Genomic DNA, 25,177 nt, shown 5'->3' on the forward strand with positions numbered 1-25,177 from the left:
TAGTGATTCCATTTTTTCCGTGTTTCCTTGCCTCTCCCTCTCCACTTCCCCACCACCACCACTGCCACCAACAAGCTCCCTGAATGTGTGACCAGGTCTAATCATCAACAGCCAGGCACCTGATAGGTCCTGAACCACTGCTGGAGGAATAATGAACTGTACCTTCTGAAGCAGGGTGGGCGTGGGGCACAGGACACTGGCACAAAAGCCCAGCTGGTACATCAGGAGCCCTGGACCCCATCCATCGTTGTGCTCCTGAGCTGGTGTGTGACCTTGGCCCACGGTACTTCCCTCCCTGGACCTGTATCTTCATCTGAAAAATACAGAGGTAAGACCAGGTGATCTCTGAAGCTCCTTTCAGTAGAAACTTCTGAGTCAATGTATGAAAGTCGATGTATATAAGGGCTCTCTGTATAAGAGTCCTGCGAGATGACTCAAAATGGGCAGAATCAGCAGTAGGAGGGGAAACCAAGGCAAACATCAAGAAGGAAGTTATCTCAATCACCCAATGGCTACCTCCGAGGCTGCACACCCACAGGGGCTTCCTCTTCACTCCAGAGGCTCCTTGGCTCCTGAGGGCCTCTTCGCCCAGTATCTGCCTTCAGGCCTCAGGCACACACCTACATGAGCCCTTGCCCACAAAGATCTCCCAGAGGCCCAGACGCAGGGATTAATCAGCAGGAGTTAAGCACAGATCAGTTCCCTAGAGCAAGAATTCCCCGAAGTTCCATTTGCTAGCTCTGTTTCAGTATCTGCTCTAAATCAGGGCCTCAGCCAGGGCCTTGCTTGCCCAAACCAGAAACAAGTCTACTCCAGAGCTTGGGGAGCCTGTTTCAGCACATGGCAAGCTCTAGATGGCCTATCAGCCAGCGCCTTCCCAGATCAGCATACTGATGAGCACCCTCAGTAGGCCATGGAGGCATTCTTGACTCTCTGGGGAAACCTACCTGCTAAAGCTCAAACCCCAACCCCGTCCCACCCCAGCTCACTGGTGCCAGGACAGGGAGACTCCTGCCAAACCAGAGGCTGAACTTCATCTCTGCAGCCCACAAACCTCCTCTACATCAAGCTGGTATCATTCCTAAGAAACAGGTTACTGAAAGCCATCAGTTAAATCAAGGGAACAGGGTGCCTGGGTGGCTCAGTTTGTTCAGCGGCCAATTCTTGATTTCAGCTCAGGGCATGAACTCAGGGTCCTGGGATTGAGCCCTGAGTAGGGGCTCCACACTCAGCAGGGCATCTGCTTGAGGATTCTCTCTCTTCCTCTCCCTCTGCTCCTCCCTGTTTATACTCTCTCTAATAAATAAATCTTAAAAAAAAAAAAAAAATTCTGGCATGAAGCCATGTTGGGGATTTCAATTACTTCCCCACACACTGGGTGGTATAGCCCAAGATTTACCACTTAGCCTGCTGAGCAAGACTTGCTAAGGACCAATAAGGACCAAAGCCTACCTACCTTCAGAGAAAAGTGTGTGTGGGTTGGGTGTTGGGAGTAGGGAAGAAGTACTTGAGTAACAGAAAGTGGATAATTTAACCAACATTTGAAAGCAAAGTCAAATTGGTTCAACCTAACAGTCTCGTGAAGTGTAATAGCTAGCAGTCTTTATGTTCATTCTCAAAAAAGATCAAATCCCAAACTAGTAAGTCTGTTACTCTAGCCAGTTCCTGTTAGAACCACCTACTTGCACAGCCAAGGTAGCTGTAGACAGTGCCTGATTTTTCTGGGCTTTGCTAGACTCCTAAGAACTCTTGAGCAGAAAGAGTTATCACAGAGAGGTTATAAGGGCTGAAGGTTCTGATTACTGAGCCTCAAGCTCCCAGGACATCAGTCATGTTGGTAAGCCACAACCAGAAAAATGGCAGGTTCTCTATCCCTTAAAAAGACAGGACCAGACAGTGGTACCTGGGTGGCTCAGAAGGTTAAGTGTGGGACTCTTGGTTTCAGCTCAGGTCACAATCCCAGGGTCATAAGATCGAGCCCCACATCAAGCCCTGCATCAGGCTACACGCAGAGCGTGAAGTCTCCTTAAGATTCTCTCTCTGCCCCTCCCCCTGCTGCTCATGCACTGTCTTGCTCTCTTACTCAAAAAAAAAAAAAAAAAAAAAGGCAGAGCCAGAGCTTGCTTATGGCAAGCTTGTGATGTGTAAGTCTCTCTGCTGACTTTAACTAGGGCAGGCAGAGTTAAGTAAAGGTTTCAAGAACACCTGCCAGTCACAATAGGGGAATATGTGGAGCCTCACATAACTAGGGCTAAAAAACAGCCAGACAGTACAAACACTGCCCAACACAAGAACAGTGAGAGGCTGGGGCCTAGAACAAAGCAGAACTAAACATGGAAGACTGGGGGAACAGGGATCCAGGATCCATTAAGAGATTATAATCTTCAACTTAATGTCAAAGCCCCTCACTCCCGGCCCCAGGCTTTTGCTCTGGCCCTATCTCCCAATAGTCAATGCACTATACTCTGCCCCCCTAATAATGAGCAACTTCTAGTTCCCCAAAATGTCACCCTGCTCCCCAATCCAAAGATATTAAAAGGCTATAGGGCACTTTAAATCCCTGTCCCCAAGGTAAGGCAACGAACTCAAGAGAGCTCAAGCCGTTGGAATTCTGCTAAAACTGCTCTTCTCTGTCACTAGAGGCAGGCATGTTTGACTCTGCAGCTTCTGTAATCCCATTTAGGCATTCCTCAAGTCCACATGTTGAGGATATATACATATACTATAGGGTATATGATATATTTTTATTATATATATTGTATATATTATATATTTCAGTATCACATTAATATACGTTGTATAACACATTATATAGTATTGTTATATTATATTACATTAATAATATAATATTGTTATATTGCTATATATCGTATATTAACTAAGTATCATGGTCACACACATAGCCTACTAGCAAGCTAGTTACAGCCACTGCCAGAGATGTGGGGAAAAAACCCTGCTCCCAAGACATTCACCAGTTCCCCAACTATAGCAATCTCTCCTGCTTATCATCCAGTACAGGCCTTTAAAGGACAGTAGGAAGTTTTTCTTCGGCAAAATTTAGTCTCATTCTAATTTTAAAAACCATCAGCACTTTTAGGCGGATCTAGGGGATATAATTCCAACGTACCAAGGCTTTCCTTTTTCTATTTTACCAATTTTAAAAATAAGGGGAACTGATGGGGCCACCTTTTAAACTAGTTTAAACGGCACTGAAGAGTCGCAGTGCAGCACAAAGCAGGGGTGGGAACACAGGTACAAATCCCCCACTCCAAACTCGAGCCAGGAAGAGGTCCCAAATGCGCCGGCAGGCAGGTAAGTACAGTCCCAAAGGCTCGACACTACCCACACAGACACAGCCGCCAACCCACAGTGGCGAGCTGAGCTTCACGGGCAGAGATAGGAAACTGAGGTCAGACACCCCCGCAGACCCACAGCCTTCACACACATACACGCGCGCGCGCGGGCCAAAGGAAGGTCACGCACAAACAGTCGCGGACCGACAGTCAGCGAAGTTCCCAGCGTCTCCCCACCGCGGGGCGGAAAGGACACAGCCTCCGAACGCCCTTAGATTCCTCACCCACGCCTGACGCGTCTCGGGCCGGCCCCAAACATCGCGATATCTCAGCCGCCCTTCCCACTGTTTCCGCCTACCACGTAGTTTCTCGAGGGCGCCCGACTGCCTACGTGTCGCGCAGCCTTCTGGGAGCTGTAGTCTATTTCTCTGTCTCTGGTCGTTTTAGTCCAGTCGAGAGAATCCTGCCGCGAACATCCGGTTGCTGTTCTTAGCAGTGCTGGTGCCCTCTTCGGGGTCTGGCCTAATTGCCTGACCTCCTCACCCCACACCTTTATCCCACACAGACACACTGCTCATCATTGGGGCACTTTATACTGAACATTTGCGGAACCTCTCCTGTTTTAAATGCACAGAATACGGAGCTAAATCAGTGTCCCTGCTGTTCAGACAAGCAGGGGGACAGGAAATTACAGAATAAGATCCTCCATGAACAATCAGAAGGACCAAAAAACTAGAGGCAGGGAAGCCCTCTCAGAGGAGTCAATCAAGGTGAATCTTGAAGTATGGCCATAAGCTTAGCTGAAGTGTCTCCAAATGGAAGGCACAGCGTTGGCAAAGGAAAAGCGGCAGGAGAAAGCATACTGGGTACACCTCACTGCCTTCTTCATTATCCAGCATCAAGACCCCCACAAGCTCTGTGTGCTGAGGCTGCTCAATCCTCTGCCATTCTCCATCAGTGAGAGCTGGGGGGGTGCCCTCTGTGTTCTACCCTTGCCTTTGTCTGCATCTGAACCAAACCACCTCTCCCCTATGAATCCAGCCTTCCACCTCCTCCTCAGGCAATTCAGAACTCCTTCCAACAGGCAGGAGGCCTTTGTGATGATTTCAAGGCCTATTCAAGGCTGCCTCAGAAAGAATCACACAGAAGTGTGTGACTTTTGGCCCCCGGGAATGACAGGCACAGACCCATCTGACCCACCCTACCTCCATGCCCCACAGCCCACAGTGAGGCTCCACACAGGCCCACATGAAGACACATGACGCAGCAGGACACACAGGGCCAAATGTTCCCCTTTATTATGGTTCACTCAATTACCACAGACAGACAGCTCAGGCAGGTCAACTGCCAGGCGGACAATGGTCTGTGTCTCCCAGAAACAAGGAGGAGCAGTAGGCACCAGCAAAATGCAAAAGCAGGTCACTGGCTGGCCAGACCTGAGGATTCCCAGAAGTGACCTGGGCCTTCCTCCATCACACCCCCAAGACAGATCATCCAGCGGAGATGAATTCATGCCCAGCCCCCAATTCTCATACTGGTTCCCTCCCTAGGAAAGTGCATAGTTGCCTAGAGATGCAGCATCCCAGGGCCTGGACAAGCTGGGTCACACACAGGTAGCAGGCCTTCCCAAGAGCAGAGCCAGGGCGTGGCCATATAGGTCTGGGCCAGGAAAGAAGAGAGGCAAGGAGGACAGGAAATTGACTGCAGATGGCATCCAACAGGAATGAGCGCTACCACACAGGCCTCCTGGAGCTACCAGATACACTAAGAGAAAGGGAGCCAGAGGTCTAGGGTAGGGGAAAGGAAAAGGGAAGAAAACCTAGACATAGAGTCTCTTTTTAGGTATAGAGGCTGGGACAACTGCTTTCTGGAGAGAAAATGGTAGAGCAGAGAGTCAGTCATACTCTGGCCCAAGCATCAGGGACCATTAGGAAGAGAACTTTTCAGAAGACTTGGCTCCCCTTATAGGAAAAATGAAGTGCCTGGAGCTCAAAGCTCAGGATGGCACCTGGAAGCACAGGTGTTGGGTTCCCAGCTGGAGCCAACCCAGAGTGACCAAGCTGGGCTGGCCAAAATTTTCAGGTCAAATAGCCTGAAATCTCCTCCAGACAGGAGAAGGGAGGATAGAAAACAGGCAGCTGCTCTTTGGGTAAAAAAGTCCACTTCCTCTAGGCCTCAGAAAGAGCTAGGACCTCTACCAGCAACATTTTCACAATGCTTGGAACAGAACAGCCCCAAGTAGCCCCAGGTAGCCTTAAATCACTACCCTGCAAGGGAAAGCGGGTTCTGACGGGGTGAGAAAGGTCCAAAGACCAAGTCTAACAGGCAGAAGGGGGTAGGTGATCTTGATTTGGGGGGAAAAAAAAAAATGTCAGAAGGCGTCCCCTCCCACCCCACCTAATCTGAAACCCCATTCCAGCCACTGTGCTCAGGGATAGGACTGAGCATGAGCTTCTTCCTGGGCCCTGAGTTCAAGTGCCCAGAACTGCTCTGTGACTAAAAGCAAGCTGGGGTGGGAGGAGGCAGGCTCTCCTCTCCCTGGGTCCTGGCTGCCTTCTCCTCCCATCTTCCCTCCAGGCCCAGCCCTCTGAGCCCGCCCCTCTACCAGACCCAAGCAGAACAGCTATCTGCTCCCAGGAATCCAATGGTCATTCAGAGATACCTCGTACCTGCCCAGTGGCCTTGGGCCAGTCAGAACTCACTCAGGGACCAATAATTATTTATATATCCTCTGCTCCAGCCGTACCTTTATACCTGAAAATTACTTGGATACCACCCAGCTCTTCAGAGAAGGCAATGGAATTGGACCTCACAGATGACAGATGCCACCTAGCATGGGATGGGGGTAGGCTAGCAGCTGGGGGCACGGGGAGGGACATAGGCAGAGGGTCTCAAGGGGGCTCTGGGAAGAGGAGGGGAAGCAGGGTAGAGAAGAAAGGAGCCCCCCCCCTTGCAGGCCAAGCTCTGAGATGACCCAGCATTTCCACTCCCTGGGAGTGAGGTACCCAGGTGGGCTGTGCATCTCCAGCCGTGTACCCTCCCACATCACGCCTAAGGCTCACTCCTGTCTTCTTCCTTGATCTGGGAATGGGCTGTCTCAGGAGCATATACCACTGGGACACCTGGCCTTGGGAAAGACAAAGAAAAGCCACATGGGGATGGGAGAGACCCTGGGCAAGAAAAAGAAGCCACAGGGAATCTGACACCAGGAGGAGGGAAGGGAGGGGGAGGAGACCAGATCCGAAGGAGCAAAGGAAGATCCCTGGCCTGTCCCCACCCTACTACCTACCCACCCCCATAAGTGCTAAATACTGTTGCTTCCCAGTGAGACCGAAAGTGGAGACAGTTTTAGCTCATAACCCTGGGGAGGGGGCCAGGCTTTCTGCTATTCCTCCCCCTGGTCCATAAGGGGTCTCCAGGGCAAGGTCAGAGGGGGCAGCCTGGTGGAGGGTGGGGGCTGGTTTAGTTCTAAACATACATCTAGCACCACAACAACAGAGACCTCCACTGCATACTACTTCACAAGGGGACACATACATGGCTACCACTGCACGGGACAGCTCCACGTGCAGCCCACAGCTCTCAGAGTACTGAGAACAGAATCCAAAGGAGCAGGGAAAGGGGGGAGACATATACATATATATATATATATATAACTCTGATTCTTTGTACAAAGTTGGGGAGGAGAAAAGGGAGGGGGGAACCCTGCTTGGTCACCACAACCGACAATGTGGCTTGAGTCCCCGTCCCACGGACCCCCAGCCCTGCCCTCCTGGTTGGCTCGGCTGGCTCACATCTCATTGGAGTACGTGTAGTTGGGGGTGGCGGAATACTGAGTCTGCGGCTGATTCATGGCACCCTGGGCCGCCCCCATGGCTGCATTCTGGGCCGCCTGCTGCACGTGTGGGTTCTTCCATGCCCCCGTGGTCCACTCCTCCTGAGCTTTGCTGAAAACTCCCCCACTGCCCCGGTAGAATTTATGAACCTGTAGGAGGAGGAGCACAAGGAAGGATTAATCGAAGGGAAGGGGCAGCCCATCCAGGAAAAACCTGGAAGCCAGAGACAAGTCCCTGTAAGAGCCAATCCTCCCTCCCATACCCGCCCTGTGTACTAGGAGCAAAGTCCGCCAAGCCATTCTAGAGTGAGTCCCTTGGAAGACCTCCAGGTCCTCCTGTAATATGGAGGAGGGTTTGTCCCAGATCACAGCCCCTTTCCAAAGCCACCCTCTCAGCCTTGAAGTGACCACGTACCATGCTGAGGGCAATGAAGGAAAACACCGCCACAACCGTGAACATGATGGTGGGAATGAGCATCACCACTGCTGAGCCAACATTTGTTCCGAAGAAGGAGATGGTAGCGATCCAGCCACTGCAGGAAGAGGCCAGCTGTGGGCCGCCGGCATGTTGAGGGGTAACCGGGAGCCCCACCACCACAGCCAGGAGCCATCTCATTGTCACAGGGAGGGGCCATATCATTGGATGCAAAAAGACCAGCCACAGGGCCTGTGGCAGTGTTTCAAAAGAATCTTTTCCCATGGCTCAGGAGACAAACTCCTCAGACATAAGGTTTCCTTCCCTTGGGTTCTTCCATGATGCCTACCATCCCTGGGAACTCCCAAAAACCACTCCTCTGCTGCTGTGCCTGCGTCTACTACACTACACTGAATCCTCTCGCAGGCCAAGCAGCTAACACACAGGCATAAACAAAGGACACACGCAAGGTGCCACCCATGCCAGCCCTGGGGCCATCCCACACATCCCAATGTCTTACCAGACGCCCCAGCCTGGGATGCCCACGGCTTGGATGATGCTGATGACCAGCTGGGCCATGAAGGTGAAGAAGAACGCCATGAAGCTGAAGGAGCTGTCAGTCCTGCAGCAGAGAAGAGGACTCTCATTACCTGGGCAGAGGGCGAAGCCTTCCCCTGTCTTCAAGAGCCCCCAGAACTTCCAAGTTTAAATGAGTACGCAATGGACAGAAGACACTTAAAGGCCTTGAGAGGCAAACATGGAACAGTGTTTACATGAATCTTTGCAAGTTTCCATGTGTTAGTCTTGTGTGAGCATCATTACATAGGGAGAGATCTCCTTAAAAATGGACCACCATATGGGACAGTACAGGGATAGTTGGCCCCACTGGCATAGAAGTAGATGGGTCAATTAGGGCAAGAATAAATGACCCCATTGTCAAGGTGATAGACAGCCTTACTGGCACCAATATATCTAGATCCACCAGTACATGGATGGATAAGCTCAGAGACAGAAAGCCCCACTGATAGAAGAATGGAACCCAACCAGCTCCAAACAGTAGCCTAATTGGCATACAGATGGAATGGCAAAAATATTGAGGCCCCGTTTAGCACTGAGATGATTCTCCATTGGCACCAAAACAGATAGCCTTGTTGGTACCTGGATGAACAGTCCCATTGGCACCAAGATTGAAAATCCCTTTTATAAAGGTCGACACCCATTGGCACCAAGACAGTTAGCCCCACTTGTACATGGATGAATGGTCCCTTTAGCACAGAGTTGGATGACATCATTGGCACATAGTGTCTGTAGTACATGGATGACTAATTCCGTTAGCACATGGATAGATATCCACTTGGTACCAAATCAGCTAGCCCCACAGATGCCAAGATAAGCAGCTCCACCGACACAGGTGGCCCCATTGGCAAATCTGACATACAGCTGCCTGGGGAAGGCAAAGCTAAGAGAGGCCTAACTTCTATGTGATGCCCACCCAAGGAAGTGAGGAGTGAGGAAAGAGGGAACCAAGGCTCTGACTCCCAGCTCCCTCATCCCCAGCACTGAATTCTCAGGAAGCCCACATCCTACTAGGCAGTCTGAGCTGAGGGTAAACAAGTGAAAGTGAGTTTGGGGGGGCTGTCAAACGAAAGTGAGAAAATATACAGAGAAGAAGAAATAGGGGAGATGGGCAAAGAGACAAGGTTAGGAGCTGGGGTCAGTACCAACCACTTACTTGAAGGCCTTGTAAATGGGCCGAAACCAGCAGACGTAGGAGCAGGGTGTGAAGAGGATGAGCCAGAGAAAGGCGAGGCCAAAGTTGGTGGCTCCCCCGCCTCCGATCAGCCACGCGAGACAGCCCACCAGGTTCACGGCCAGCGTGACGCTGTTCACTGCAGACCCAGGAGCACATGCATGCACACAGACACCCCGGCACATGCAGAGACACGTGAGCACCCAGACATGGACACACACACACCCATAATTCAACAGACCCACAATCAAACACATGGAAACAGCATAATGCACAGAGACGGAGATACACACAAACGTACATGAAAACCACATTTACAGAGATTCGTACCCACAACCCACATCAGTGAATACACACACATACACACAGATACATGAGACACACATACATACACACACAGAAAGAGTAGACTGTAAGAAAGAAAGCTGGGAGCTTAGAACAATTCCCCTCCCCAAACCCATTCCTAGGGAGCTGAGAAATCCAAAGAACAGAGTCTCCAGAGCAGGAACCCAGAACCTCAGTCCAATTAAGCCCCACTGAAGGGCCCCCAAAGGCTCCAGGTGGTAGAAATGTTCTTCTCCTTATAAGAATGGCCTCAGCCCCTGGCCCTCCCAGACTCACAGTAGTCACCAAGACCAAGGTACAGGAAACCTCAACATCTCCTCTTGCAAGGGGCACAAAAAGTGGAAAGTAAAAGTCCTGTAGAAACCTCTCTTCAAACCGTTTGTACCATTTGCCCTGCTCTTACACGGGGCAGGCAGCAGTGGCTGGGATCTTAGTCTTTATCTAATTCATCTCTCAGACCATGCCACCTCCTCCACAGAACCTTCCTTCATTACTGCAGTCTTATTTGTGTCCCATCCCTCTGATCTCTTGCAGACCTGCGCTGCTCTCATGCACAGTTCCCCAAATACAAATTCCAGCCCATCAACCACACCAGAAGCTCCCCAGGGGCAGAACAAAGGCTCCTACCCCTCTGTGCCCATATTCTCTAGTTGAACTCAGAATCACAGGATCACCAAGTCACAGTCAGCAGAAACCTCAAAGACTCGTGCTGGCACTACCACACACCCAGGGCTTCTGACATCAGGATACTCCCTTCCTCAAACATTTGGCTGAGTCCCTTTAAGGCTCCACAAAGACCTGCTGAATAAACAAAGGCTGGGGGGGCCCTCCATCTTGGCCTCCAACAACCAGGCATCCGGTAGTGGCTTCTGAATAGAGCCCTTAAGCATCTCAAGGATCATTTGCATTTCCCTGGGAGCAAAGAATCCGGCAGGTGCCTAGTGAGGACTTAGGAAGATATTTATAGCCCTTAAATCCAGCTCCTGGATGAGATCTTCTCAGGCGCAGAGTTCCCAGATCCCAGGGCCAAGTGGGGTGATCCCCAAGTCTGGCGGGACAATGCTGTCACCTGTGTAGGTACACCCACCTCAGGGTCCCTCACGACAAGGGTGAGCATTTCTTCTTCTGCACTTCAGCTGCATTTCCTCCATCTCTGTTCATTGCACCCCAGTTTCCCGGAACTCCAGAACTCCCAGAAGTGATTTTATTTGCTCTTTACATAGAACAGACATTAACCTGTCTCTATATTGGTTAACACCTCTCTTCCCAGTCCCATCCCTCTCTCTCTAGCTAGAGGCAGGGAGGTTCTAGCTAGAGGTTCTAGTTCCTCTATTGTAATTATTGTACCCCCTGTTTGGAACAGACATCCATTATCGTGGCCACTGAGCTTTTTTCATCTCTATTTCTCTCCCTGTCCCGCTTAGATTCCATAGTTCATTACATGTTTCCTAATGCTCTCCCCTGCCTTGTCTTTTGGTGACCCTCCCCCGGGATGAACACAACTCCCATCTGTACCAGAGCTTAACGTTGCTAGGAAAGGAGCCTACAGAGAAGCCTGGTGGGACTATAAATTCACATCAGCCAACCTCAAATGAACCCTGCGCGTGGCCCAGAAATCTTAGGGGTCATGTGTCTTTGGATAGCGTCCTCACCTTCTGTCCACAAAGGTGCTCTCATTCTAATCCCACTTTCCTCAAAGTTCCCATCCCCACTTCTACATCACATTTGATGGGAAAAAATAGAAGCCATCAGAGGTGACCTCTTCATTCTCTTCCCAACATCTACAGACCTACCTCCACCTGCCCCCATCTCTTCCTTCCCTCACGTTACACAGAGAAGAAGCCTTCTCCACTAAAGGCCAAGCCAGGACTTGAAACAGAGTCTATCTCCGCACTCCTTCTACCACCCCATGAAGAACCTGCAAAGATAGCATTCTTTACCTCTTCTGGGCACAAGCAATCACTTCCTCAGGTTGGCAGCTAAGTGTGGGCAGACTCAAGGCAACATCACATGTGACAGACCTTGACTGTGGTCACACTGTAGGTTTAAGCTTCCCTGAGGCCAGTACCCAGCATGGGAAAGTCAGCCTGCCTTCCTTGTACACGCCTAAAGGTACCTTTGACTAGCCTGGGCACAGCCAAGTGCCATCCCTCTAAGATGACACTTTCCCACCAACCTGCCACTAACCATCAGCAACGAGGACTTTGACACTTTGGACCTCAACACTGTAGAACATTAGAACTCTACATTCTTAGTAAAGTATAGACCACACAACGCAGAACTCCTTGGAACCATAGTGATCACTGAGCCAACACCCTCTTTCTATAAGTGAGGAACCTGCTGCTTGGGGAGTAGGACAACCAGCCCAGTTGAATCCCGTATCTCCCAACTCCCAGTTAATGCTATTTTCTCTGAGCAGTTTTCCAAAGAAAGCAAGACAAATGTGGCTTCAAGACAAGGATTCCTCTCTGCATCCAGAACCCAAGGTCCTGGCAGCCACCACTGGCTCCCTGGAAAACTACCCCAGTGGGAAAGGGAAGGGAGAAAAGGAAAAGAGAAATGATCCTGTGGACAGAGACCCTCATCCAGATGCTCTGTGAATGGGAAGTGGAGGGTGGGGGGATGAGGGAAACTGGGGTCCATATGGGGGTTGGCCCACGTGAAGAGGCTGCTGGGAGATGGCCCATGCAGATACTGCAAGTGGGGCTGATGGACAGCCGGGCCTGCAGCACCCCACCCCACCTGGTGCCCAGCACCCTCCAGCCTCCCTCCCTCCTCCCCCCGCCCTCCACGGCCCACCCCCATCCCACAGCACTCACACATCCAGAGGTAGTAGAGGCGCTTGGTCATGCTGAGATGCTGGGGAGGAATGTCTGCCTCAAAGTCTTGGTAGAAACATGGCTTCAGGGGGATGAATTTGGGCAATGGTGGGAAGTTGTTCACTTTTTCTGTGGGTGAAGCATATGGCACAGCATCACCTTGAATGGTCCCCTCCCCGATAACCCAATATGAGCCTCCTGCCCTAGTTTCAGCAGTCCCCCACCCCTGGCCCCTGAGGTCCCAGGCTACACTGCTAACCCCTCCCAGCCATCCCCACTTCCTCTGCTAGGAGGTTCCCAAAGTAATCAAAGGCCCTGAGCCAGTGTTGCTGTCTCTCAGAAAGAAAACAATAAATGCTGTCCAGATCCAGGCAGATGAAGCAGGATGGGTGAGCCTGGAGAAGGGGTTCCCGTGTCCATTCCAATATCCATGTTCTCGTTTTATCCAGGGGGGGTGGGCGGGGCTTGAGCCAGACTGTCTCTAAAGGTCCCTCCAGCTCCCGCATTCTGTACCTGAGCCTTTGGAAGCCAACAATTCAGAAATCTGAAGGAAAGGGTCTCAGAGTATTAAAGAGCAGTGATGACAGAGGGGACAGGGACTGAGCCACCTCTGCTGCTTATCAGCCAGATGGCCGGCAGGACTAGAGCCTCAGGGTTCTCAGTCTCGGGTTCCCACGGTCAGAGAGCTAGACAGTGTCAGGCTGATGGTGTCAGACAGACACGCCTCAGAGGGGAGCTAGGGAAAGCCCAGGGATGGGAGGACAGAAAGAACGTGACCTCCAAAAACTAAAGGGGATAAGGAGACTAGGAAGGGGGCCACCCACCCTCTGCTCATTTGCATGTCTTGTCTACATGACCCTGTCCTTACCTGCCATGATGGCAAGGATGGCACCAGCCGGCCCAGCGGCCTGCCCACACCTCTTTGTCTTGACCTGGAAGGAAAACAAAACCAGAGCAGGATGAGGCCCTACATCACCCAGACCCTGTCTCAGCCCCAGCAGGGCTGGAAGCTCCCTGGGGCAGAACGGGCTCCCACATCCCACAGGAGCCCAGCAGGGGCAGCACCACCAGCTACCTCCTTCCAGGCACTCCTGTCCTTTGCCTCAAGGCATTGGGTTTATCTTCAGAAAACCCTATCCAAGGGTAGGAAAGGAACCTGGGAAGGGACCCCATGAGGCAGAGGCAAGTGACAGAGAAGGCCTGAGGAGACTAGGGACCTCTGAAAGAGAGAATTTTATTCCTTGACCCTGAACATGACACACCTGACAAGAGTCACAGGCTGGCCTCCCCTCTCTCCAGCCTTTGCCTTCAGTCGTTTGTTAGGGATGGCAGGGGAGGCAGCGAGAGTAAGACAGATGGGGTTTCTGCCCTCTGCAGGAGATAGTCAATAACCTGTGTGATGCAGCCTCTAAAAGGGAAGGGTGGCTAACAAAAAAATATGCATAACACAGAGCAAGGCATTAAAAGTCAAGGCTTGGGGGGAGGGGGCAAAAAAAAATTGAAATCAAGATAGTGTTAACCTTGAGGAAGGGAGCATAAGCTGAGGTACTGGGACTGGTCTGTTCCTGGGTCTGGGAGAAGGTTACACAGTGTCAATTTGGTGCAAATTCATCCAGCATGAGATTACAATTTGTGCACTTTGTTGTGTGTTATACTTCAATTAAAAGTTTGCTTTAAGAGCACCTGGGTGGCTTGGGTGCTCTCTTTCTCTCCCTTACACCACAAAATAAATAAATAAAATCTTTGTTTTTTTAAAGTTTGCATTAAAACAAAACAAAACAAAACACTCCTAGAGCTCCAGTCAAATTTCCCTGGATCCAACTAAAGAAACGGGCAGTTGTAATCTTTTATGGCCCCTTTGTGATATGAAATCAAATACAGATTTAAAATAAAAACCAACAACACTGGGGCACCTGGGTGGCTCAGTCGGTTGAACGACTGCCTTCAGCTCTGGTTATGATTCTGGAGTCTGGGGATCGAGTCCGCATCAAGCTCCATTCTCAGCGGGGGGTGGGGGGGGTCTGCATCTCCCTCTGACCTTCCCCCTCTCATGCTTGCTTTCTAAATAAAATCTTAAAAAAAAAAAGAAAAAACCAACATCTACCACAAAAGGGAAAAAGACAGGCAGGGTAGAAACCTGTGTGAAATGATCCCCTCGCACAGCTGCATTAATTGTAGCATTGTTTGTAACACCAAAAGACTGTAAAGAATCTACACAGCATTAGGGGATAAGGAAATAAACAGTACACTCATACAATGGGCTGTTCTGCTGTTTTTTTTAAATGCTCTGCAGCTCTTTAAAAGAAAATACTGTTATGAAAAGATCTCCACAATTACTAGTCATTGAAAAAAAAAATGACATAGATATAGAATAGTCTAGACAATGGGAAACAAAAGACACAGAACAGTCAAAACAATATGCTAACTTTCATAATAAAAAAAAAAAGGAGGGGAGAGGAGAATAAAAATTTTTTCCTTTTGACCCAACAATCCTACTTCTGCTTTTTTTTTTTTTTTTTTTTTTTTAGATTTTTATTTATTTATTTGACAGAGAGAGATCACAAGTAGACAGAGAGGCAGGCAGAGAGAGAGAGAGAGGGAAGCAGGCTCCCTGCAGAGCAGAGAGCCCGATGCGGGACTCGATCCCAGGACCCTGAGATCATGACCTGAGCCGAAGGCAGTGGCCTAACCCACTGAGCCACCCAGGCGCCCCTACTTCTGCTTTTTTACCCACAAATAAGAAACAATAAATACATGTCATTCAAAATGACACTATTTTGCAATAGGAAAATGTTGGAAGTGACCTAAATGCAATTGTTTGAATAAACTATGGTATATCATTCAATGGAGTACTATATTATGGAGGGCATGTATTGCATGGAGCACCAGGTGTGGTGCATAAAAAATGAAGTTTGGGGGTGCCTGGGTGGCTCAGTGGGTTAAGCCTCTGCCTTCGGCTCAGGTCATGGTCTCAGGGTCCTGGGATCCAGCCCCACATCGCACTCTGCTCAGCAGGAGGCCTGCTTCCCTGTCTCTCTACCTGCCTCTCTACCTACTTGTGATTTCTGTCAAATAAATAAATAAAATCTTTTAAAAAAATGAATTTTGGAACACTGAAAAAATTTTAATTTAAAAAAAGAATGAAGAGGATCTCTAGTAATTGTTGTGGAATGATTAAATGAAAAAAAAAGCAAAGCACAGACAAGTATATATAATATGCTACTTTTTACGTAAAAGGTGGGGGATAAGAACATACATACAAATTTGCTTATTTTTGCAAAAGAAACACAGGAAAAGTAAACCACGCACTATAAAAATGGTCACCTACAGGATGGAAGGGCTAGGATGACTAGTGAGATTTCCTTGGGTAAAGATTTACACATACTTTTTGTATATATAATCTCTTACACATTCAAGAACTTACACCAGAAAGAAAAACAAACCCTAAAATTGAAATAAACAAAAGCAAATGACGCTAACTGTACAGGAAATTGATAACACGACCACATAGAAAAAAAGAACTGGCCAAGTAACTTGGTCAGAGCACTCTGTGTTCTCTTAAAAGGATATATCTCCAGGATAAAAATAACTGGAAAGAAAGCTTCAGTATAAGCAGGTTTATATAGTGTGGTGATGCTGAAGCTCTGTCATGTGTCCCAGAGGAGAGGACATACAAGTGTACGGGTTGTTGTAGGACCTGGGTTCTCACTGTTAAAATACGGAGAGAGGATATGCAAGGTGGGACAGTAAGAGGCCTGTGTTGTTGGATTTGAAATGAGGAATCAGTATGAACTCACGGCTTAAAAAACATATGGCTGGTCTCAAGCCAGGACAAGGAAATACCAAAATAGCCTAGAATATCGTGAGGTACCAGAGACAAGCAGGTATACAACAAATGGATGCAGGTCAAAAGGACACAAGTTTAGGGGCGCCTGGGTGGCTCAGTGGGTTAAGCCTCTGCCTTCGGCTCAGGTCATGATCTCAGGGTCCTGGGATCGAGGCCCGCATCGGGCTCCCGGCTCAGCGGGGAGCCTGCTTCCCCACCCACCACCACCACCTGCCTGCTGCTCTATTTGTGATCTCTCTATGTCAAATAAATACATAAATAAAAAGATTTAAAAAGGGACGCCTGGGTGGCTCAGTTGGTTGGGCGTCTGCCTTCAGCTCAGGTCATGGTCCGGGATCCTGGGATCGAGTCCCGCATCGGGCTCCTTGCTCAGCGGGGAGCCTGCTTCTCTCTCTGCCTCTGCCTGCTGCTCCCCCTGCTTGTGTTCTCTCTCTCTCTCTCTCTCTCTCTCTGACAAATAAATAAATAAATAAAATCTTTAAAAAAAAAAAGATTTAAAAAGAAAAAAAAAAAAGGACACAAGTTTAAAAGAGCTACCACCACCCAAATCTGAGACAATCAAGAGTCTCAAAAATAAGAATGACAGTGACATATGACATCCTGAATGTTAAACAATAATCCATGATACACCAAAATGCTCTCAGGAATTTTCATCTGATGGTGGGGATCACAGGTGATTTTAATCTTTTCCTTTATTCCCCTATATATTTTCCAAATTCTCTACAACAAATATACACAACTTTCTTAATAAGATGAATAATAAGTGCTATTTTAGATGTAAAAGTCACGGACCCCTGGGTGGCTCAGTCATTAAGCCTCTGCCTTCGCCTCAGGTTATGATCCCAGGGTCCTGGGATCAAGCCCCACATTGGGCTCCCTGTTCGGCAGGAGACCTGCTTCTCCCTCTGTCACTCCCCTGCTTGTGTTCCTTCTCTCGCTGTGCCTCTCTCTCTGTCAAATAAATAAATAAAAATCTTTTAAAAAAATAAAATATAAAAGTCAAAAATAAGTACTACCACTTTGTGAAAAAAAATAATAATCCATGAGTCCAAAGGGACACTCTCATTTTTAAAAAAGAGAGGGAAGAACTCTTCTTTGTAGAAGCTAGCCATAAACATAGGAGTGGCAGAATTAGAAGATCTCCCAGTGCCACAATCACTATAATTGCTGATTTGAACGACGGCTGCCAAAACCACTGGACCAGAGACTGTGGGGAGGACAGTCACAGTCTCCCAAGTACCATGCCAAAGATGACGTGCTACTTACAAAGGGGAACTGGCACTTTTAGCGTGAAGAAGGCTGGCAGATACAACCTTAACCGAGTGATCAAACTTAATGTCACCAATAACAGGACAGACAGACACTACAGCCTCCCAGTATGATGCACCAATAAGGACACAACATCGCCTACCTAGTATTCCTGTCCTAAAATGTTTAACTTGAATCCAATCATGAGAAATAAGCAGACAAATGCAAGTTGTGGAGCATTCTAAAAACTAAACTGGCCTGGGAGTGCTTGGGGGCTCAGTCAGTTAAGCCTCCAACTCTTGATTTCAGCTCAAGTCGTGCTCTCAGGGTCCAGGGATCAAGCCCTGTGACAGGCTCCCCACTCAGCAGGGAGTCTGCTTGTCTTCCTCTCCCTCTGCCTCTCCCCCTGTTCATGTGAGCACCCGCTCTAAAATAAATAAATAAATCTATAAATAAATAAAATAAATTAAAATAAATAAAATCTATAAATAAATAAAATAAATAAATAAAATCTATAAATAAATAAAATTTAAAAAATAAATAAAATAAAATAAAATAAAATAAATATATAAAATAAAATCTATAAATAAATAAAATCTATAAAACTAATAAATAAAATCTATAAAACTAATAAAACTAATAAAATAAATCTATAAAACTAATAAAAAACTAATAAAAACTAATAAAATAAAATAAAACTAATAAAATAAGTAATAACTAATAAATAACTAATAAAATAACTAATCAAATTAATAAAAACTAAACTGACCTGGACTGTTAGAAAATGCCATCATCTAGAGGCACCTGGCTGGCTCAGTTGGTGGAGCAACTCTTGATTTTGGGATTGTGAGTTCGAGCCCCACATTGGGGATAAAGACGACTTAAAAATAAATCTTAAAATATAAATATATAGGGGTGCGTGGGTGGCTCAGTGGGTTAAAGCCTCTGCCTTCAGCTCAGGTCATGACCCCAGGGTCCTGGGATCGAGCCCCGCATCAAGCTCTCTGCTAAGGAGGGAGCCTGCTTCCCCCTCCCTCTCTGCCTGCCTCTCTGCCTACTTGTGATCTCTCTGTCAAATAAATAAATAAAATCTTTAAAATATATATAAATAAATAAGCAAATAAATAAAATCTTTTTAAAAATCCTAAACTATTTTTAAAAGTACAAAATAAAATAAGGGATTATCTAAACCAACGGAGACTAAAGATATATGGCAACCAGAGCCAATGTGTAAGCCTTGACTGGAGTATTCATGGGGGAAACACCACAAGATATCACTGGGATAACAAAGGAAACTAGATAATATGATTGTGTAGATGTTACATCTCTTGGGTGTGATAATGGAATTGAGGTTTCACAGGAGAATGCCCTTGTTCTTAGAAAATGTGTTCATGGGCTTAGGAATAATGTGTCTTATGTCTACAACTTGCTTCAAATAGCTCAGAAAATTAAAAATGATGGATGGATAGATACAGAATCAAAGCAAATGTGGCAAATGTGAACAGGGTATGAATCCGGGTGAAGCAATATAAATGTCCCTTCAACTTTAGTTTGGGGTAAAAGTTTTCCAAATACAAAGCTGGAGCAGAATATGAATAATGTCAGTAATGGATTACAACACAATAAATGAAAAGAGTCTATGGAGACACACAAAAGAAAAGGAAGGAGAGGGAATGTTCTTCTAATAAATATAAACAAAAGGACAATTTTTAAAAGTCACTATCTGATATAGACTGGGGTCATTGATGGCTGTGCTAAAAACACGGGGCGGGGGGGCGGGCGCGGTGAGGAGAAGCATCTCTCCGTTTGTCACCCCTCCCATTACTTATCAGTCACAATAGAGGAAAGGTACTTCTACAAAGAGAGCAACCGGCAGAACAAGTGACACTGGGACAAAAGGACATGTCTTGATGTGATATACCTAGAAGTACACAAGATCATCTATATAGTATTGCTGCCCAAATGTTTAATTTGAAATTAGGAAAAAAACAATCTGACAAAACCAGACTGTGGGAAATTCTTTAAGACAAATATTAATGTCAGAAAGGACAAAAATTGATAGGGGAGCATCTAAATTAAAGGAGACTAAAGACACATGAGAGATCCCACAGTGGATCCTAGGTTTTTAAATCACAGCTCTCAAGAACATTTTTAGGAGATATGTGCTGAAGTATTTAAAGGTCACCGTCTTGTCTGCAACTTACTTTCAAAGGGTCCTGCAAAAAAATTAGATAGTTCAATAGATGACAGATAAAGCAAATGTTGCAAAATATTAGCAATTGGCGGGATGCCTGGGTGGCTCAGTTGGTTGGGCATCTGCTTCAGCTCAGGTCATAATCCCAGGGTCCTGGGATGGAGCCCTGCGTCCTTGTCCCTTGTCTGGCTCTCTGCTCAGCGGGGAGCCTGCTTCACCCCCCCCCCCCGGCTGCCTCTCTGCCTACTTGTGATCTGTCTGTCAAATAAAATCTTAAAAATAAAATCTTAAAAAAAAAAATTCTCTCCCTCTGCCTCTCCCCCTTCTAAAACAATAAAAGCAAACAAAAAAGAAAGAGAAAGAGCGCCTTATATGTTAACTGTAATTTAAGTAAAAACTAAATATATATATATATCCTCATATATAGTTTTTATAGTTTTTTCATAAAATGAAAATGTGTTGCTTTTTAGCTTTGTATAAAAATATTTACAAGTTTTTTTAAAAAGTACATAAAGTTGAAAATAAAAGTTCTTCTAAATGACCTTCTCAGAGGCCACCTCTATAACAGATTGACCTCTAGGTTTTTGTTTTTAATGTATATACTAGCATATATGACAAAAACGAGATTATTTTTTTAAAAGATTTTATCTATTTATTTATTTGAGAAAGTCAGAGAGAGCATAAGCAGGGGGAGCAGCAGAGGGAGAGGGAGAAGCAGACTCACCACCAAGCAGGGAGCCCGATGTGGCGCTCGATCCCACAACCCTGGGACCTGAGCCGAAGGCAGATGTTAAAACTGACTGAGCCACCCAGGTGCCCTCAAAACAAGATCATTTTATACATGCTCTTTAATAACCTGTTTTTTTCCACTCAACAATATCTCTCGAAAATTTTTCATGTCAGTGATTCAGATTATCTCAATATTTTTAATGACTGATTAACTGGATCAACACCACCGTCGCCATGAAGCAGTCAGGTGTGTCACGGGCTGATCGGGCAATTCGAAGGTCACAGCTTCAGGAAGTGGTGGGGTAAAGGCCAGCTGCCACGAAATGAAAACAGGAGGGAGAGGAAGAAGGGACCAGTCTAGCAGACTCGTCTTTCAAAAAAATTGGCTTAGGGGCGCCTGGGTGGCTCAATGGGTTAAAGTCTTTGCCTTCGGGTCAGGTCATGATCCCAGGGTCCTGGGATCGAGCCCCTCACGGGCTCTCTGCTCAGCAAGGAGCCTGCTTCCCTCTCTCTCTCTGCCTGCCTCTCTGCCTACGTGTGATCTCTGTCTGTCAAATAAATAAATTTTTAAGAAAAAAAAATTGGCTTAAATTTTAATCCACACACACACACACAGAATATCAATGACTACACTGAGAGACCTTGTACCGAAGGATGAATAGTAGTCATCTCTGCATAATGAGATTATAAGTTATTTGTTTCCTTTCCTTTTATCTTTATTTTCTAAAATTTCTACAATGGTCTCATACCACTTTTGCATTAGGTTTAAAACACCAGCAGCTGGAGGAGGACATAGGGTTAGAAAAGTTTATCGAGATAGAATATGTGAATATATATACTTAGAAGCAGGAGGAAGGCGTTAAAGAAAACTGTGGAGAGTGAAGATACAACAGGGGGAAAACAGCTGATGGACACCAAGACCCCAGGAGATAGGAAGGGCCAGGATCCATACCACAGAGCAGGCACATTAGACTAGAGCCCTCCTTCCACTGGGATTCGAGAAATCAAATTCAAGAAATGGGGAAACATGGGTGCAATTCCACCTCCCATACACCCACCCAACCCCCTTCCCTGGGGGCTTTGGGAGAGTAGGCCAGCTTGGGATACTTCTCCCACAAAATGGAATGGGGAGCTGATGGGAAGAGGGGAAGGGTTTCTACAAGTAACAGAGAAACAGCTGGGGCTGGAGACTGGGCGTAGAACCAGATTGCCCTGGTATCGGATAGCCCCCAGAAACTTCTGCATTCTGAGTACAGAATCCAAAAATGAGAGGGAGTCTGTTGCTGGAGTGGGACACACAGGCAAAATGATGTGGTTGTTGAGGGCACAAGCCAGAGAATGGTTAAAGTCTTGGACCATGGGGTCCAGGAAGGACATGGAAAGTGTCATGCTCATGGGACAGAGGAAATGGAGGTACCAGAGAACTAGAGGTCTCCCTGAGGTCACAAAGCATATAAAACAGAAGCTGGACTGTGCTCAGAGGATACTGGAGTTTAAGAGTTCAGAGGTAGTAACATGCCAAGTGGCTGGGAGAAAGGGTGGTAGAGGGAGGCAATGGAGTCAAAGACTGGTCCAGCACTAAAATCCTCCATGAAGGGGCGCCTGGGTGGCTCAGTGGATTGAAGCCTCTGCCTTCAGCTCGGGTCATGGTCTCAGGGTCTTGGGATCGGGCCCCGCATCGGGCTCTCTGCTCAGCGGGGAGCCTGCTTCCCCCTCTCTCTCTGCCTGCCTCTCTACTTGTAATCTCTGTCTATCAAATAAATAAATAAATAAAATCTTTTTTTTAAAATAAATAAATAAAATAAAATAAAATAAAATCCTCCATGAAAATAAGGAGGGGGTGCAGATAATAACTTAGATTGTGTAAGACTCAAAGGAGGAGACTCTAATCCTGCTCCAACCTGACCCCCATCTTGCTCCCATGCTGTTTCCTTGTGCCCATGGCTCTAAAGTCAGTGTAGCAAAGTCTGGATGACTCAGTGCAGGAGAAGCCAGAGCACAGAGCAAGGCTCCTAAGAGGGAAGTTCCCCACTCTTGCTCTACCTCTGGTCCCCTTATTCCAACCCAAGCTGCACATCCCCAGCCCTGAAGTCCCAGAACTATGAATGATCCTCAGAAAACAGCACTCTCCTGGCATTGCTATCACTGTCCTATGATGACTCTTCATGACCACTGCTGATCCTGAGCCTGGCATTCAAGGCCTTGTGTCAATCAGCTACAAACATCCCAAACCACTACCTTTACTTCTCTATCACAGGCTGATCTGCTTCCCCCACAACCCAGTTTCATGCAGGAGATCATGTCTAGCCACCCCCTCGATTTCCAGTGCCTCTAGCCCTGTTAACTCTAAATCCGACTATTTTCTCACATCCCACCTCTTCTGGGAAGCCTTTCCAGATAACCCTACCAATCCCACTGCTTAAATTCTGAACCAGTTGTTGGGCAGCAAGTGCGCACTCATTCTCATCCAATCTTCTCCTCACTCCCTGATGGATGAGACTTCCAGGAGGCACCCAGCACAGGGCAGGGGACAGAGCACAGTCAACCCCTGTTCTTCCTTAGACTTGAAAACCCTCCCAAAGGGGTGGGAGTGGAACACCTGCTGCCCTTTCCAGTCAGGCTAAGCCCACAACTTCTGTCAACCCTGTGTGTATGCTACTTCCTCCGGGCAGCCTTCAGAGATTCCAGGCTATCAGCAGGGAAGGAAGGGCAGCCTTCAGTGATTCCAGGCTATCCACAGGGAAGGAAGGGCAGGCTGTAGAGGAAATGCTGTGGGGAAGGGGCAGGGACTGGGAGGGAGGCAGAAGGAGAGAGAAAAGGAAAATGGAGAACTGGGAGGGACACTCTATAAACTAGATCAAGCAGCTTCCTCAAGGGAGGACAGTACTTAGTCCTATTATTTCGTCCCCAGAGGAAGGTGCTGGCAAAGAGCGGCCCAAGAGGGGAATCAACTTGTTCAGAGGCAGCTAGCCAGCCAGGGAAAGAGTTAAAGAAACAGCCCCAGACCCCAAGGCCCCTATCCAGAGCTCTCCTCGCAGGACCCCACTAACTCTCCACAGGGTTTGCTACACCTAAGACACTCTTTCTGTGACCCATTCACCAGAGACATCCTCTCTCAGCTCTAGGGACTTTGCCTTCAGGCTCACCAAGTAAGCCCAGGTCAGATCTAAGCTAGCAAGATTTGTGTAGCCCCAAGCAAGATCTCCCGTCAGTCCCTGCGCCTGTACAAGTAGAACAGGAAAAGCAAAGGCTGCAAAATTCTCTAGACTTCCCCTACCCCATGGGCACAGTCACATGGCTGGGGTCACAGGCGCGCATCCCCAACAGCTGTGTTTAATTCCCTCCTCTTTGCCCATACCACTTGCCGGGAATGCCCTCTCTTGACTCTACCCCATCCAAATCTCCCCTCCCCCAGCAAATCTATTCACTGGCTTTTGCCTCAGTTTCTCCTTGTCTCTGTAGGAAAGACTGCCAGGCCCTAACTGATCTCCCCATCCCGCGGCTGGGGCATTACCGGTCTGAACCGCCAAAGATGGTGAATTCTCAGTAGGAGTCTCTACTTGATTTCCCCAACCCCCAGGCCAGGAGCTACCCGAGGCGGGGACAGGAATGGATTCCCAAACAACTCACCTCCATCCTCATAGCCAACTCCTGCCAATTTTGGAATGAGCTACATCCGGCACTCCCAACTCACTACCCCAAAACCCTAGTGGGGCCTAGGCTCGTCAAGCCACTGCGCCCATCCCCCGCCGACTAAAGGTTGGCAAACCAAAGGAAGCGACGGGGGACACAGCCTGGGTCCACCTGCAGTCACCTCTTGTGAGGAAGGACCCAAAGGAGGCCACTGTCACCCCGCCACCAGTCGCGTGAGCCATCCCCAGGAAGAGGAGGAGGCTGGTTTCCAGGGAACACCAGGTGGGGCTGGGGCGAAGGAGGGCCCAAGGCCCAGGCTCCAGAATCCAGGGGTCTGACGTCACCCGAGACCTGGGTTCCCTCTGTGGGAGCCGGGAATGGGGACGGTGGGGGTTGGAGGCCTGGGGGCACCTGCGACGATCTTCTCCTGCCCCAAACTGGGAAGGTCACCTCAACTCCCCACCTCTCCAGCACCCTGGCCTGCCCCTGCATGCAAAGGTGAAGCGTAGGGGGCACAAAGCTGGAGAGTAAGTGACCACATCTCGCCCTGCGCCCAGCTTCCCTGGAAAGCCCCTCTCCCGGCCTTCAGGCCCGGAACTCACCCGCCGCTGCCGCTCGGTTGCGGAGAGGCCGCCGCGCTGCGCTGCGCTGCGCTTCACCCAGCGTTGCCGCGCGGAGGCTGCCGCGAGCCGCTCCGGGGCTGGGGGCGGGGAGCGCGCGCGCGCTCCTCGGGCCGGCTCCTCACGCGCCCGCGCCACCCGCGCCCGCAGCAGCAGCCGCTCTCGCGAGACTCCCGCGCCACCTCTAGGGCCGCTCCTCCTACTCTCGCGAGAAGCAAGGCCTGGCCACCCCCTCACCTTGCAGGAACTGTCCGAGGTGCTAAGTTCCCGGGCACGCCCGGATCACGTGGTCGGTGGGCACGGACAGGACAAGAGTACACAGAGAACTAGAACGTGGAGAAAGAGACCCAGAGATGGAAGCCAGGTACCAGTAGCCAGAGCCTCAGCTTCCAAATCTGTAAACTGGGGAGAATAACTTCTATGCCGATCCTAGGGGCTGCTGGGACCAC

At 48.4% G+C, this 25,177-nt stretch overlaps 2 protein-coding genes across 9 annotated transcripts in view; both read right to left on the minus strand.

The window, feature by feature from the left end:
• PPCDC (phosphopantothenoylcysteine decarboxylase) overlaps positions 1-302 on the minus strand; it is a 26,980-nt gene extending 26,678 nt beyond the window's left edge. For 4 of the 5 annotated variants that reach the window (XM_047736555.1, XM_047736559.1, XM_047736554.1 and 1 more), the window contains exon 1: positions 163-302. Coding sequence is in view for 1 of the 5 variants with exons in the window: in XM_047736553.1 (XP_047592509.1) it covers positions 163-222 (60 nt within the window). In the remaining 4 variants the exon portion in view is untranslated. The remainder of the gene's footprint in view (positions 1-162) is intronic. The other variant, XM_047736553.1, reaches the window with a different exon arrangement.
• On the minus strand, positions 164-24,874 carry SCAMP5 (secretory carrier membrane protein 5). 4 transcript variants are annotated; one of them, XM_047736550.1, is made up of 9 exons: positions 24,711-24,789; positions 13,326-13,389; positions 12,971-12,976; positions 12,458-12,586; positions 9,276-9,432; positions 8,064-8,165; positions 7,544-7,661; positions 7,088-7,278; positions 164-313 (listed from the first exon to the last, which is right to left on the minus strand). In XM_047736550.1, exons 2-9 carry the CDS (start codon positions 13,330-13,332, stop codon positions 310-312), a joined length of 714 nt encoding a protein of 237 aa, XP_047592506.1. In that variant the 5' UTR covers positions 13,333-13,389; positions 24,711-24,789; the 3' UTR covers positions 164-309. The 4 variants fall into 4 exon arrangements, with proteins under 4 accessions (XP_047592506.1, XP_047592507.1, XP_047592504.1 ...); XM_047736551.1 differs by lacking the exon at positions 164-313 and adding an exon at positions 4,568-6,420 and having other exon boundaries at positions 24,711-24,874; XM_047736548.1 differs by lacking the exons at positions 164-313; positions 12,971-12,976 and adding an exon at positions 4,568-6,420.
• Positions 24,875-25,177: the final 303 nt, after the last annotated feature.

Source organism: Lutra lutra, chromosome 7 (assembly GCF_902655055.1).
Source record: "Lutra lutra chromosome 7, mLutLut1.2, whole genome shotgun sequence".
In the NCBI taxonomy this organism is placed as follows: Eukaryota; Metazoa; Chordata; class Mammalia; order Carnivora; family Mustelidae; genus Lutra; species Lutra lutra.

Bases quoted from the DNA above. Each gene is read 5' to 3' on its own strand.
- SCAMP5 (XM_047736551.1), bottom strand. The intron at 9,433-12,457 runs GTGAGTGCTGTG...CTGGGTCTGCAG, and splicing joins CCTCTACTACCTCTGGATGT to TGAACAGCGTCACGCTGGCC. The intron at 7,662-8,063 runs GTAAGACATTGG...CTCTTCCTGCAG, and splicing joins ATCCCAGGCTGGGGCGTCTG to TGGCTGGATCGCTACCATCT.